General features: G+C 42.0%; 1 protein-coding gene across 3 annotated transcripts in view; it reads right to left on the reverse strand.

Annotated features, from left to right (window-relative positions):
* Positions 1 to 2,382: 2,382 nt before the first annotated feature.
* Positions 2,383 to 16,448, reverse strand: part of LNP1 (leukemia NUP98 fusion partner 1) — a 38,845-nt gene continuing 24,779 nt past the window's right edge. For 2 of the 3 annotated variants that reach the window (XM_030582993.1, XM_030583003.1), the window contains exons 2-4: positions 15,422 to 15,667; positions 5,135 to 5,227; positions 2,383 to 2,705 (exon numbers count right to left, since the gene is read on the reverse strand). In XM_030582993.1, coding sequence (XP_030438853.1) covers positions 2,607 to 2,705; positions 5,135 to 5,227; positions 15,422 to 15,667 — 438 coding nt within the window. In that variant the 3' untranslated portion in view covers positions 2,383 to 2,606. Of the gene's footprint in view, positions 2,706 to 5,134; positions 5,228 to 12,258; positions 12,862 to 15,421; positions 15,668 to 16,448 lie in introns of those variants that run through there. The other variant, XM_030582982.1, reaches the window with a different exon arrangement.

Raw genomic sequence — 16,448 nt, forward strand, 5'->3', positions numbered from 1 at the left:
TTCACTGTATTACATGCCCATTTGCTCCTATTCATTGCTGAAGAGATTTGTTATTTTATTTGACAGAAAAAAATATTAGCGTGGGCCCCAATCCTGCAAACAATTACTAACAGGAACTACTCAAGGTAGTAAAGTTAAGCATGTGTCCAAGAGTTTGCAGAATCAATGTTCTAATGAACAGTGTAACTTAATTTCCTGAGATTTTTGCTGAAATATATTAATGGTAACAGACTAAGCCAGGGAGTGGAAGTTCACTCTCATATTCCATAAATGGAGATGTTTTGAAATTTATGAAGAGCTTTTCTGATTTTCAACTATTGTATTTTTAGAGAACAACAACATCAACAACAAAAAATAGCCTGTTGTGTTTAGTTCTTAAGAGAGGATATTTTGACCAGAGAACATGAGCAATGAAGTTTTTCTGTGAATGATGGTGGAGTGAAATCAGAGATCCAAATGTCCATCTACCTGACTGATAAGACAAGAAGTACTGTGAGCCTCTCACACAAATCATGGATAGATCTACTAAGCAACAGATAGTCAACTTAGATCATCAGGTAGGAAAATGTTCTTCTGTCTTAAAGGTGTTGCTAAGGCAAATGGCTTTAAGAAACAACTGCTTCTGAAGATGTACAATAGATCCCCTATTTTACAAACAAATTGGGGACTGAAGAGTTCATAAAATCAAAAGGTTTATAAAACTGAACATCTCAAGATTACAAAAAGTATGGTGCATAAGCTGCAGTGTGGTGCATGCCTTGCTTTCTTCTTGTCCTTCAAACCATGGCAAAATGATGTTTAATGCATTGAGGGCATGGGAACGTGAAGGGATGTTGTCTTATTCTTCATCAACATAATTTTTGTTTTGCAAAATTTTTTTCCTGTCTGGAAAATTGTTTATATAACTGTCCGTTCAAATGATTGGTATTCATAAAATTGAGGTTCTTCTGTATTTGTTGAAGAAAACCTATTATCTCAAAAAAGAAATATTCCCTATTCTCAATAAGATACCTCTAGGATCAGACACCATTTCTGCACCCTTTCAAAGATTCTTTCAGAGTAGGGACCAAATGTGCAATGACCCTGGGACAAGATGTAAACTATCAGTCTTGTTCTGCCCTGTGTCTAGAAACAATCTTCCCAAAAGGCCTCCTATAGAAAGTACATTAAACAACGTGAAAAATAGGGCTGATTCTTGGGGAATGCCATATTTCTAATCTATCAGTGGTGATATGGAAGAATTTGGTCTATGGGATTTGATGTACAGCTTGGGAATTGTGTCACATAATGATTTAGTGACTAGAGAATATAGATGGAGGGCAGTTCTAGACATACCAACAATATCCCCTACTGACCAACTCAATATATGCTGCAATCCCTAAGCAACAGGCCAAATTCTGCCCTGCAACACATGTGCCGCTCCCATCTACATCAGTGAGACTCCTGCATGCACATTCAAGGGCATAATTTGACTTTATGGGATACATGAGATGAGAGTCAGCCTTAGATTTGAATTTCGTATGATTATAGTTGCAATCATTTTCTGCCCTTTCTCATTTTGTATCACTACATCTGCCATAATTTAACCACTGCTAGTGGAATTATGTTCTGTTGATATGTCTTCTTGAAGTGTCTTTTGCATAAGCAATTTTTTTTTTAAATTAGTCCTTCAACCGGCCCAGGGTGCTATGATCTGATCAACCAACTAGTCAACTGACTTTCGTAACAGGCATTGGAACCTAGAACCCCAAAAATGAATAGGATTAATCAGGAGCAGCGCCAGGCTTTTTGGTGCCCTAGGCGGGGCTTCTTCTGCGCTCCCGGTCATTGGCTGCAATTCTGCGGCGGGGGGGGTCCTTCCGTGGCTCCCAGTCTTTGGGGCACTTTGGCGGCGGGTCCCGGAGTGAGTGAAGGACCCGCTGCAGAATTGCTGCCAAAGACCCGGAGCGCGGAAGGACCACCTGCCGCCGAATTGCCGCTGAGGATGGCAAAATGCCACCCTCCCAAATCCTGGCACCCAGTTGCCTAAATGGAAGCGCCGGCCCTGGGATTAATACAATGAGATTAAAAAGAATAGTGCAGGGGAAGTTTAGAGGAAAGGGGAAGATTACAGCATCACTACTCCAGCTTTCATTGTAATATCTGTCAATCCAGAGTCTCTCAGTGGCACTGTAATTGATTTTTAACTTCACGCCAGTGTGTCACTTAATTCTCTTGCTATGGATTAAAGAGTTTCCTCTATTGCAGAACCATATAATCCAGCCATTTAACAAAAACGAGTGAAATTCACCACAAAATTATTTTTTGCAGCAAATGTGATTTTTATTTACAGTTGTTTGTACAATTGTAAAAACAAATATTTTTTCACTCTGTTCCCACAAACATTGACATGTTGCAGTGACATGCGCAGGCAGAATGTTAGTTGATTTTCATTTAAGTCATTTTTGATCTTTAAAGTTGATTTCTAACATTAAAAAAAGCTATACTTGTTATAACTACCTTGTACCCTGTGATCTAAGGAATGACAATCCTTTTTTGTTTTCTCTTCTCTAAGTGAAATGGAGCTTTGTAATGAGTTCTCTATGGAGTCCTTCTGAGCTCTCTTTTCATCCTGGTTGATGAATGTCTAAAATAGATTTTGACATGAGCACATGGATGCGACAAGTTGGGCAGGTTGGTTTCTTTAGCAGCCACTTTTCGATACACTGTTGGAGGAAAAGAATATGGGAAAAAGAAAGTTAGCAATCCATACTTGCTGCACTGACAGTCAACTACCAGGATTTTTGAGAGGGATGATTGGTAAATTCCCATATATGACCAAAGCTTTGATCTAACCTTTTTAAAAATGCATCATAAAACCCCCATGTATTCAGTGAATCATAGAATGTAGGGCTGGATGGGACCTCAAGAGTTTATCAAGTCCAGCCTCTGCAATAAGGCAGGACCAACTAAACCTAGACCATCCCTGACAGGTGTTTGTCCAACCTGTTCTTAAAAACCTCCAGTGATGGGGATTCCACAGTCTCTTTCGGAAACCTTTTCCAGAGCTTAACTATCCATATAGTTAGAAAGATTTCCTAATATCTATCTCTTTTGCTGCAGATTAAGTCCTACCTTTAGTGGACCTGGAGAACAATTTAGCACTGTCCTCTTTACAACAGCATTTACATATTTGAAGACTGCTATCAGGATCCCCTCTTAGTTTTCTTTTCTCAAAACTAAACATGCCCAGTTTTTTTAACCTTCCCTCAGAAGTGAGGTTTTTTAAATCTTTTAACATTTTTCTTGCTCTCCACTGGATTCTCTTCAATTTATGCACATCTTTTCTGAAGTGTGACAGACAGACTTGGACACAATACTCCAGCTGAGAGCCCACCAGTGCCTAGTAGAATGAGACAATGATTTTCTATATCTTACATATGACACTCCTCTCAGTACACCCCAGAATGATATTAGCCTTTTTTGCAACTGCATCACATTGTTGACCCATGTTCAGTTTGACATCTGCTATAACCCCCAACAGCACTATCATCTATCCAGTTATTCCACATTTTGTAGTTGTGCATTTGATTTTTCCTTCCTAAGTGCAGTACTTTACACTTAACTTTGTTGAATTTTGTCTATGTGATTTGAGACCAATTCTCCAATTTCTCAAGATCATTTTGAATTCTAATCTTGCCCTCCAAAGTGCATGCAACTCCTCCTAACTTGATGTCATCTCTCACATTTTATAAGCATATTATCCACTCCATTATCCAAGTCATTCACAAAAATACTGAATAGCATTGGACCCAGGACTCACCCCTGCAGGACCCTACTAGATACATCCTCCCTGCTTGACCGTGAACCATCAATAACTACTTTTTGAGTATGGTCTTTCAACCAGTTGTTCACCCACCTTATAGTAATTTCATCTAGCTCACATTTCCATAGTTTACTTACGAGAATGTCAGGTGGGATTATATCAAAAGCATTACGAAAATCAAGATATATTCTGGCTACTGCTTCCCCCCATCCACTAGGCCAGTAACCCTATCAAAGAAGGAAATTAGGTTTGTTTGGCATGATTTATTCTTGACAAATCCATGTTGGCTATCCCTTGCAACCATATTATCCTCTAGGTGTTTACAAATGGTTTGTTTAATAATTTTTTCCAGTATCTTTCCACGTATCGAAGTTATACTGACTGGTCTATAATTCCCCGGCTCCCCTTCTCTGGTCCTCCACGATTTCACCCATTCTCCGTGAGTTCCTCCATGAATGCTGTCATTGGACTCAATTCTGCTTTCATTGAAATGACTTCAATAGGATCAGGATCAGACCCAATTTTAATTTTTCAGGAGTCTAAGATATCTCTCTCTCTCTCTCTCTTTAGTTAGTTAGTTAGTTAATTTAGTGCTAGATGGACAGTTCTTGAGACTAAGGTCCTGTGTTTATCCACAGAAGAGGTATAATATAAGCAGCAGTATCAAGCATCCCAACCATTATGCCTAAAGCATCACCTTGGGAGATCATTTCTAGGGACATGATACATTTTCTATGGCTAATTTGATCCTTGGTCACTTTACTGAGTGTACCAATAAGGGTGCCATTTATGCTACTGGTTGTTGCCATGTGATCAGCTGTCCACTGAAGATTGTACCAAACCCACTAACCTCATTCACACCAAGCATCCAACATTTATAGCAATGCTTGGCCACTTCTGTCCTGGGTCAGATTTGAACTAGAGCGAGAAGTTAAACCGTCTTATCCCTATTCCGGTATCAATTCTGCAGAGACATCCAGATTCCATTATTTTGCTATAATTATTTTTCAGCCAATTGATATCAGGAACAAATACACACTGGATACAGAGGTTCTGATCCGGCCCCGCATTAGAGCAGTTTTTGTTATTCTCCTCTAGTACAAAGCTGTCATGGAGGCAGCTTAGCTGGGCACTGAGGAATTCATCCCATGTAAGAGGAGCATCAAGAAGTGCAGCAGCTTCTATACCCCCGCCCCCCATCTCAACCACCAGCATAATGAGCTCAGTCAAAGTCTAGCTGGAGTCATGGAAGGTCATATATGGAATCCTTCCTCTTCCAAGTAAACTGTAAGTGATGTGAAATAGGGCCCCTTGAGTTTCTTGCAGTACCTCTTTGTGAAAGCTGTGCATGCAGTGAAGTTCTATTATACTGCCAGTCTCAAGATCATCATGACAAATAACACATGGATCCGAATCTTCATCCTTCAAAGGAACATAAATCACTGTCAGTCATAGGATGACTCCAACCCAGAACTACTTGTGGTTGAGTAACCAGATTGTATTGGATAAGTTAGCAGACCAAAAAGTGGCTTTACATCTGATGGTTACTTGACAACATAGCTTAGTGTGGACCCTGCGGTAAGTAAATCTAAGTACGTTGACTTCAGCTACTTTATTCATGTAACTGAAGCTGTGTAACTTAGATCGATCTCCCCCCGTAGTGTAGACAAGACCACAGTGTTACAGAAAGGGAACTGATTCTCTGTGAAGGTTCCTTGACTCTGGAATTCATTTCTCAGCTTAGTCCACCCAACTCGGGATGTATATTCTTCTGGACATGCTACAAGGCCTATCTGTTTTCCAGGGCTTTGGTGGATGATGAGATCATTGCATATCCTGTGATTATGACTGGTTTTCTTAGTGGATAATTTTAGGCAGTCTATATGAATATATCTAGAGACTGTATGCAATATGTGTGCATTGAGAGCACCCAAAGCCTGACATGGGCGTCCATCAGTATTATTTCATACATCTGAGAACAAATGCAAAATGTATTCATTTGTATGTTTGCATATTTACTATTAGCTTTTTCTTTTGCTGTGTTTATTTCATATTCTATTTTTATGTATATAGTGGCTCGGAGTTGTTTGGTTTTGAATTTCTATTACAGATTTCCCCCTTTTTCTTAGAATGTTTTACTAGTATATAAATAAATGTATCAATGGTTTCATGCTGTCCTTGTCAACTGTTACATATATATATGTAGCTGAACTTTGATCCATCCTCAAAATCATGCTTTGATTAAACAATACATCAGAAGCGTCACAGTATTTTTACTCTGCTGTGACGCTGAACATTCACAAACCTAAAAGCGTGGGTAGTGACACTGTAAGCTGTTTTGATAGTCCTCTTAGAAATCATCTTATTATGGATGGACCCTGCTATTGAGATGCCTATTCCAGAAGAATTTCTCTGTGTATCCCTGGATTCACTTCCCAGAGGAGAGTATACCAGTCAGTCTCAGGTGTCAGGAAACACAGCAGAGGAGATTATTTTAACAGAGCATTACCAATCCCCAGTCAGTCGGGGAGGTGTCAGGCTTTAAAATGTGCACAGACACGTGTGATGTCACCCTTCAGTGACTGCCCCAAAGAGAAGCTAAAACACCTACTCCTGCAGCTAGCTAGTTCTCCTTTAACTGAAGTGATAGAGACCTTTGCTTTAAAACTAGCTCAGTTCATCACTATCAGTTGTTTATGGGCATTTTGAGGGAACATATGACCTGTTTTTTTCCAGATCAGCTTCCCACATCTACTTCAATTTGCAATTCATAATTAAGCTTTGGGGCCTGACATATAGGCCTTTAACCTTTTTTCTGATTGCCATTTGCCTTTGGCCAAATAAACAATACATTGGTTTGGAAGAAGAAGCTGTTTTGAATAATTTCAATCAGTCACTGGTCTCATGCTCCTGGAGGGAATTTTCTTGCAAGCCCAACTAGAGCTGGCCTTGTCACATTAACATGGTTGGGAAACACGGGGGACTGCAACCCAGAGAACCAGTCTAAGAATGGCTGAATTGCAGATTTCCACCCTTGAGAGAGGTGAAGCCTGCCACCTGAGGGGTACACTCAAGAGCAGGGGTTCTCAAACTGGGGGTCAGGACCCCTCAGGGGGTTGCAAGGTTATTACAGGGGGAGTCATGACATGTCAGCCTCCACCCCAAACCCCACTTTGCCTCCAGCATTTATAATGATGTTAAGTATATAAAAAGTGTTTTAAATGTATAAGGGGGGGTCGCACTCAGAGGCTTGCTATGTGAGAAGCATCACCGGTACAAAAGTTTGAGAACCACTTCTCAAGAGGGACTGCAAAGGGGTCCAAAGCGTAGCTCATCCAGTAGCTGTTACAGCTTCTAGCCTAAATTGTTGTGTAATGTAATTTTTAAATTTAGTTAAAGAAAATTGCATCAGCATGGCAGTTTTGTATGAAAGAAGGACTGTGTGAAATTCCAGTTTGAACCTGAAATGAACCAACTAATGACAACTGTAAATGAGCACATCTTTAGTTTTTTCATTTGTGTTTATTAATTTTATAACATTTGATACAAAGGAAAAACATTTAACAGACACTAACCACAGGTCAATCACCTTTTTTATACTCAGAAACAAACACGAAATTAAGATGGAGCTAAGTTTTTGAAAAGTTTTACAGACAACCTAAACTTTTAAAAGGTTGGAAATTCAAAATTAAGGCTCTACTTTGGTTTAAAGTGACAAGATTTTTGCTAATCATGGAAAATCACAGGACAACCAAAAAAAATTTGAGTCTTGCCGGTAGTGTTATTAGCCTTCCATCTTCCCTAATAGTGTTATACTGTCCCTATTTTCTATAGGCAAAGCCTAGGAAAGCCCTTCCCACAAAAGGGAGGGTTACATAAGAACAGCCATACTGGATCAGACCAAAGGTCCATCTAGCCTTGTATCCTGTCTTCCGACAGTGGCCAATGCCAGGTGCCCCAGAAGAAATGAACAGAACACGTAACCATCAAGTGATTCATCCCTTGTTGCCCATTCCCAGCTTCTGGCAAACAGAGGCTAAGGACTCCAATCCCTGGCCATCCTGGCTAATAGCCATTGGTCGACCTATCCTTCAAGAACTTATCTAGTTCTTTTTTTCCTCTGCTGAGGTAAGTCCCATCACCTGGGCAGATTTTTCCTGTGCTGTCATAAACAGATAGCTAAGGGTTAACGTCTCTTTCACCTGGAGCACCTGACCTGAGGACCAATCAGGAAACCGGATTTTTTCAACTTTGGGTGGAGGGCATTGTGTGTCTGAGGTCTTTGTTTTCTGGCTGCCTGCTTTCTCTGAGCTTTGGAGAAGTAGTTCTGCTTTCTAATCTTTTGTTTCTAAGTGTAAGGACAAAGAGATCAGATAGTAAGTTATATGGTTTCTTTTCTTTGGTATTTGCATGAATATAAGTGCTGGAGTGCTTTGATTTGTATTCTTTTTGAATAAGGCTGTTTATTCAATATTCTTTTAAGAAATTGCCCTGTATTGTGTCATCTTAATACAGAGAGACCATTTGTATTTTTTCTTTCTTTTTATATAAAGCTTTCTTTTAAGACCTGTTGGAGTTTTTTTTTTACTTCAGGGAAATTGAGTATGTACTCACCAGGGAATTGGTGGGAGGAAGAAATCAGGGGAGATCTGTGTGCGTTGAAGTGGCTAGCCTGATTTTGCATTCCCTCTGGGTGAAGAGGAAAGTACTTTTTGTTCCAGGACTGGGAACAGAGAGGGGGAGTCACTCTGTTGGGATTCACAGAGCTTGTGTCTGTGTATCTCTCCAGGAGCACCTGGAGGGGGGAAGGGAAAAAGGATTATTTCCCTTTGTTGTGAGACTCAAGGGATTTGGGTCTTGGGGTCCCCAGGGAAGGTTTTTCGGGGGGACCAGAGTGCCCCAAAACACTCTAATTTTTTGGGTGGTGGCAGCAAGTACCAGGTCCAAGCTGGTGACTAAGCTTGGAGGTTTTCATGCTAACCCCCATATTTTGGACGCTAAGGTCCAAATCTGGGACTAAGGTTATGATATGGTGTAGCAGTGGTGGGATATAGACAGAATCCAGAAGCCAGTAGGAATATTATATTTTTCTTTTCTCTGCTAAGGGCTTTTTAGCAGAGAGAAGCAGTTTGGTTTTAAAAGGGAACCAGAGAGAATTTTTTTTCTGCTCTCTCTGGCAGTTTGTGGCTTGCATGTTAAGCAAGAAGTCGTTAAGGGCTATCACGAGTCTTTTGTCACACAATAGCACTCCCATTGAGAGTCATACCAGCACTATATAAATGCAAATAAAGTGGTTTTTCAGGTTTACTTAACATTGAAGATTAGCTAAAGGCACTGTTGCTAGGCAGACTTCAGGAGGCAACAGAGAGCCTGCAGTTCAGAAGAGAAACACCGGAGGGCACCCCAACACAAGAAAACAGGAACCATGTCTACCAAGGCAAAAATTGAGGCCGAAGACCAATTCAGAGAAGCTGAACACAGGCGACAACTGGAAATAAAAGAAAAGGAAGAAAGCATCAAACTGGCAGCCTTCCAAAGAGAACAGGCAGCCCAAGAGGCAGCACACAAAAGAAAACTAGAAGAAGAAGAGGTGGCCTACCGAAGGAAACAAGCAGAAGAAGAGTTGGCCCACCGCCGAGACATGGAAAAACACCAAAAAGAAATGGAAAAACACCAAAAAGAAATGGAAAAACAACAAAAAGAGTATGAAGAGAGGGAAAAACAGAGAAAACATGAACTGGAGTTGGCAAAAGCTGGGCTGCATGTGCCAGCCAACCCTAACAACCCGGCGCCAATTATTGCTCCACAGCACAGGAAATTTCCCACCTACAAGGCAGGTGATGACACCGAGGCCTTCTTGGAAAATTTTGAAAGAGCCTGTCTTGGGTACAGCATCCCCGAAGACCAGTACATGGTAGAATTAAGGCCACAACTCAGTGGACCTTTAGCAGAGGTGGCAGCTGAAATGCCTAAGCAGCAAATGAATGACTATAAACTTTTTCAAACCAAGGCCAGATACAGGATTGGGATAACCCCAGATCATGCCCGTCGGCGCTTCAGAACCCAAAAGTGGAAACCAGAGGTGTCATTTCCCAAACACGCCTACTACATTGCAAAAAACTATGAGGCCTGGATAACAGGAAACAACATTCAAACCTTGGAAGAACTGAATCTCCTCATACAAATGGAGCAGTTCTTGGATGGTGTTCCTGAAGACATCACACGGTACATACAAGATGGAAAACCCAAAGATATCGCTGAGGCGGGGGAGATTGGAGCCAAATGGATGGAACTGGCAGAAAGCAAGAAAGCTACTGTCAAGGGGAACGATTACCCCAGGGGGCACACAGACCATAAACCCTACAACCGAGGACAGCCAAAGACCCCACATACCACCCAAGTAAAGCCACAGACACCCTACCCTTCCACCTCACCAGTCTCCAGTAACTCACCTCGGCCCAGTGACCCATCAGATGGAAGATGCTTTAAGTGTAATGAACTGGGACATATCAAGGCCAACTGTCCCAAGAACACCATGCGAGTGCAATTCATTACACCACCATCACACCAAAGATCCCCAGGCCCAGATGCCTCTCAAATACCCTTGGAGCGAAGGGAAAATTTGAGAGTGGGCGGAAAGAAGGTTACTGCGTGGAAAGACACGGGGGCACAAGTGTCAGCTATCCACCAATCCTTCGTTGACCCCAAATTCATCAACCCAAAGGCCAAAGTTACAATTTACCCCTTCATGTCACAAGCTGTAGACTTGCCTACAGCTGAACTGCCTGTCCAGTACAAAGGCTGGTCAGGAATGTGGACTTTTGCAGTCTATGACAATTATCCTATCCCCATGCTACTGGGGGAAGACTTGGCCAACCAGGTGAGGCGGGCCAAGAGAGTGGTAATGGTTACCCGTAGCCAAACCAGGCAAGCTTCCAGACCCATTCCTGTTCCTGAACCGTCCACAGACGCCCCGTCTGTGTTACCAGAGACCCAGACAGAGGTAGTGGACCCGGATTCCATGCCTACAACTGAAACAGCCACAGCATCTCCAGCCCCAGGCCCGGAACTGGAACAGCAACCAGCACCAGCAAGTGCAACCACATCTTCAAACTCAACGCCAGAGGGCGCCAGCGAGCCCAAACTGGCAGAAGCAACAGACAGCCATACCCAAAAGGCTCAGCCAGAGCCTGAAATACCCTCAGGTGCACCAGCGGAGAGCGGTTCACCAGCAACGGAAACAACCCCATCACCTACATCGCTTCCAGAGGGACCAAGCCCAAGTCCACAGTCTGAGGAAGAACTGGTGACCCCAGCCTCAAGGGAACCGTTCCAGGCTGAGCAGGAAGCGGATGACAGCCTTCAGAAAGCTTGGGCGGCGGCACGGAGCACCCCACCGCCTCTCAGCTCTTCTAATCGATCCCGGTTTGTTATAGACCAAGGACTTTTATACAAGGAAATTCTTTCTGGTGGACACCGGGAAGAATGGCAGCCGCAAAAACAGTTGGTGGTTCCAACTAAGTACCATGGGAAACTCTTAAGCTTAGCCCATGATCATCCCAGTGGCCATGCTGGGGTGAACAGAACCAAGGACCGGTTGGGGAAGTCCTTCCACTGGGAGGGGATGGGCAAGGATGTTGCCAAGTATGTCCGGTCTAAGGTTATGATATGTGTCCAGAAGAAAATCTGGCCCATATTTCTTGGGACTTTCCCCTGAGTACAGGGAAACTTCATTCTTTGGGAGATGGGGCTTCTCTAAGACCTACTTACAAAAGGCAGACCAGGAGCCCAGCTCCCTTCATTTGGCAAAGACCCTAATCATGGAAGTGGAACAAGTGGAAAAGCTAAAGGGCTGGCACACTTCCACTGAACATTCCTGCTTTGTTGGATTGTGGGAGCAATGTTCTCTCTTTGCAATCTCCCTGAAGCACACAGTTAGTCTGGTTTCATTGGGGAAGTCTTTGGATTACAGAGGCATAAGAGAGATAAGGTCAGAAATGAGACAATGAGGGTTTACAGGAACTGTGGAGTGGATAAGTGAGACAATAAATGGAGTGGGGAGGACCAGCACAAGCGAGATTGAAGTAGATGGTGAGTGAGGCATGGGGGTAGAAGTGTGAGGGTGCATTAGTTCACGGGTGGGGAAATTGACATTGGGGGCATGGTGGGGAGAGATGAGGTGAAGGGTAACATGGAGGGATAGCAAAGGGCAAGGAAACGTGGTGGGATGAAGCAATGAGGTATAGCAGGGACGGGTGGGGCAGCAACAAGATCTTGGATTTAAACAGAGCCAATGATATGTTCAGTGAAAACTGTGTATTCCCTTTTGTTTTATTGCTTCAATAAATGTTTGGAGGGTGGTTAAAATAAGAAAATTTTAATTTACAGACAAACCAAACCAACTGCCAGAGCTGTGCAGCACTTGGCAGTTTGTGTGACGTTTTTCTTTCTCAAACCTCTTGATAAGTCTGGGCTGTATTTCCAGTTTTTAACAAAAATTTAAATGAAGTGGGTTACATGTGATTTTGCAAGGGTCTTCAACCTGTGTGCATTCTTCTCTTAAGTGAGCATGTCCACTGCTGTGCGAAATCTAAATCTGACTGAAATCCAGATTAAAATGATGCAGGGCTCACTTAAACCTTGATCCAACTAGGCACACACTCTCCTTAGAGCAAGTGTCATGCTTCTAATGGAGAAAGTAAAAAGAGGACAATAGAAACACAGCCTCAAAGGTATCACTGCAATAATTTTATTTTAAAAATTAGGGTTTACTTTACTTTAGCTAACTGGCCTCTTCCATCTAATCAAAACAAAACTCACTTTACTCTTTCAGTAAATGGCTCCAATACACTGTAACCTTTAATATATAAATCTCTCTTTTTAATGCCTACTTAGGATGGAAGCTATTAGCTTTGTTTTCCAGCAGAAATCTCTGGTCTTTCTTCTTCCTTCTGCTCTGTCTTGGGCTCCCTCTTCCCTCCCTCTTTCTTGTGAGATCTGCTCTTGGACATGCACATTCTTGCTCGCTCTCTCCTCTCCTTCATCCCCTCAGGTTGCTGAAAAGAAAATAGAATGGAGAAAATTAGAAATAAATCCCCAAAAGAGTGACAAAAAGTCATAATTTATTTCATCAAAAAGATATTATAAAAATGCTGGTCACCTACCTGTGCCAAATCAGCATTAACATGACTGTCTCAAACTCATGGCCCCAGAGTAGACACCCTAAAACCCAGCAGGATGCAACATGTGTTCCCCTATAACCTTGATATGCTGCACACCTACAGGTGGGATCACCCACCTGAAAAGCCCTGAGGGAGGAGGAACCCTGGGATTTCAGACCAGCCTCTGTCTTGCTACTCTCTCACTTGATCCAGATTGTAATGAAGCCACCACGTGCCTTGATAATGTTCTCTGTTGGTTCTGAAGACCTCCCCAAACACAGGTGCTGAAGGTTATTAGCTGTCATCAATGCAACTTTCAAGAGGAAAGCGATACACTAAGAATGAAGTTGAATAGGATTGCCTCTTCCCCATGTATCTTTCCTGTGTTGCAGTGTAAGGGATGCATTGAATGCCACCTCAAGGACTTTTATAGTGTTCAAAGAAATAGGAATTCTCATGGCTAAATTTGAAATCCAAGTTCAAGTGCACTCTCAAATTCTCTCTCATATTTTTGACAGCTAACGTCCAATACTGGAAGGTGCTGAACTCCTTCAACTTGCACTGGCTTCAAGGGGCTTTGAACGTACACAGCACCTTGAAGGATCAGGCTGCTTGAAAGCTGAACCAAAGTATACTCCAGTTATACTCCATGGAAACACTACTGTTATGTACACACATTCTGGTTTCCTTCCAAAGTACAGTCAGAAGTGAGAACTTTGTGTATTATATAAAGTACATTTATCCAAACCGTATTGTGCACTTACAGACTATCTAGCCATAGACAACTCTTACAAACAATAAATAAACCAGAATAGTTATGTGGAGAAAAGCAAAAGGGACAGTGCAAGGTCCTAAATGAAATAAATTCTGAGCTCAGCAGTCCCTAAAGAGGAAAAAGAGGTTAGAAAGGTGTGCATAAAGTTATAACAATAGTCTTATACGCTGTAATTATCATCCTCATGATAATTGTCATCTTTGTGAGCCTGGAGCAGTCCTTGTGTTCAGGGAGCTGAAGGACTGTGATTTTGTGGCTGGTTTCTGCCCGGGAGCACAAGCAAAGTGAAGGACATTTATGACATATCTCTCCTCTCTGTCCCACCACTCAAAGCCAGTCAAAATCTGTTCCCAACTGCCAGCCCTTTCTTCTCCATGTACCATACTCCACTTTATATTAAATCATCAAATTAAAGGATATTTTACAAATTTTTAAAACTACAGAGTAGCTGATATAAACCAGCGTGGCCAAATTTACTTTAAATTTATGCCAGATGAGGATCTGACCCTAAGAGTTCACAACTTGAAAATGTAATCAGTGCTTTTAAAATAGCTTTTGTCTACTAAAGAGATGGGGTAGCCAGTCTCGTCTCTTTGGGGCTGAATTCAGCAACTTATATAAGGTGCCTAACTCTGAAGTATGTGAGTGGGCCCACTGAATGTAATGGATGAGAGTAGTCCTATTGAAGTCTCATGCTTGAGACACCTGCTTAAATGCTGGACCAGAATCAACTTGAAATCTAGCAAAACAAAAAATAACAAGAGTTAAAAGTCATTTCAGGTTTTGGATCTGCTCCAGAGTCCATCTACTGATTTTTTTGTGGTTTTACAATCACATCTCCTTTTTGTAAAGAAGATTTTCTCTCCCATGCTGCTATATGAAAGACTCGCACAGACAGCTGAAAATGACTACACACAAAGTATTGTTAAATGCAAAGAAAACAAATTGGAAAATGAGGGAGAAATATTTCTCCCTCTGTTTATTCAGTTCTAGTAATCTTAAGTGTCACTTGCAACAATAAGTAAAACTTTTCAGGCAGCATGATTCGAGTTGACTGTGTTCCTGTTATGAAAGGCTTTGAAATAAAAATATGCTAAAATGTATTATTCTCTCTCCATTTTTATGAATAGTTAAGGCGGGAGAATATGTATTAAATCCTAGGAAACTGAACTACAAAAGATGGAAACTATTGTAACTGGCTGTGTCATCAAGGCAAATAGAAAATATAGTAAAATGCCTATGCTTCAGGGGCCATCTTACGAGCAACACTTTATATGATTAAACAGGTCAGCAGCAATGGAAAAGAGGGCAGAGTTTCATAGCTAAGGTGAGCAGCTACCTGTCCAGCTATAAAAAGCAGCAGGATTTAAATATTGTAACACTTCATTGGCACAGCTGGAGAATCCATTTAAAACATCTTACCACCATGGTCAGTCCAGGCCAGCTAGTTGCCTTATTTTGGAATCCCACCAGCAACTGGTATAGAGAATTGCACTACATTAAGGGTGTTCAGGCTAATAATATATTATCAAACTAAATCTGTGTGTGCTACTGTACAAACTGCCTCATTTAAGAGACTAATCCAAATGCATCCTTGGTATATCCCCATTGAAGTCAATGGGATGAATTTGGCTCATTGTTTCTTATGTGGAATAAGCACCCATAATGGTGGTTACCTACCAAAGAAACTGAGCGCTTGATTTTGAAATGCAGTTGCTTCTCAAAGGATTCTGAAAATTCCTGGATCGCGTTTGATCTACTTGTTGATCCCGAGCCATCTGGTGAGGATATTTTGCATGCCTTTGTGTGACAATGGCATTTAACATCTTGGCCCTCTTGAAATTCCTTGCAGCCCCTCAAGTGGCCTGAAGATGGGGTTTTAGTAGATGCATGAAGTCTTGTCATATGGATGGACGAAAGCTTGGCCTGCAATAGAAGAGGTCAATGTTCAATACTACATATAAAAGCAGAGCAGCCTTTATGTACATTAAGCAGTGCTACAGAATGAATGAAAGACGCTGTATTGCCTCTTGTAGCCTGCCCGTCCTGTGCCATGAACCACCCTGCCAAGAGACCCTCCACAGAGACCAAAGCAGAATTTGCCCCTTAGTCCAATTTTTCAATTGTGGATACCTAACCTTAAGCATTCAAATAAGTAGCCTAATTATTAGAGGTGCTGAGCACTCTCCGCTTCCATGGATTCCAGCTGCAATTGTGGCTGCTCAGCACCTCTAAAAATTAGGGCACTGTGGCTACATTTATCCGCGAGCTAGGGAAGTGATTCCCAGCTCGTGCAGGCAACTCATGCTAGCTCTCATTGTGCTAGCACGCTAAAAACAATAGTATAGCCATGGTAGCACGGGCAGTGAGGGTGGCATAGGCTGGCTGCCATGTGCACAAACCTGCCTGAACCTGTGCTACCGCGGCTACACTAGTATTTTTAGTTCGCCAACTTGATGGGAGCTTGCACGAGCATGTCTGTGTGAACTGGGAATCAAACTGCTAGCTTGTAGTCTTAGTTCAGATGCCTTACCTTTAGGCACCCAAGTTTGAAAAATTTGGACTCTCTGTAGCTGTTTCCTCAGCTGTCCAAAGAAGATAACATTTACTGATCTGCCTCATAAGGATGTTGTGAAGATTAATTCAATGTTTGTAAAGGAGATTGAAGTGATACATAAGTACTAAGTATTATATAGCCTTCGAAATA

Source organism: Gopherus evgoodei, chromosome 1 (assembly GCF_007399415.2).
Source record: "Gopherus evgoodei ecotype Sinaloan lineage chromosome 1, rGopEvg1_v1.p, whole genome shotgun sequence".
Lineage (NCBI taxonomy): Eukaryota > Metazoa > Chordata > Testudines > Testudinidae > Gopherus > Gopherus evgoodei.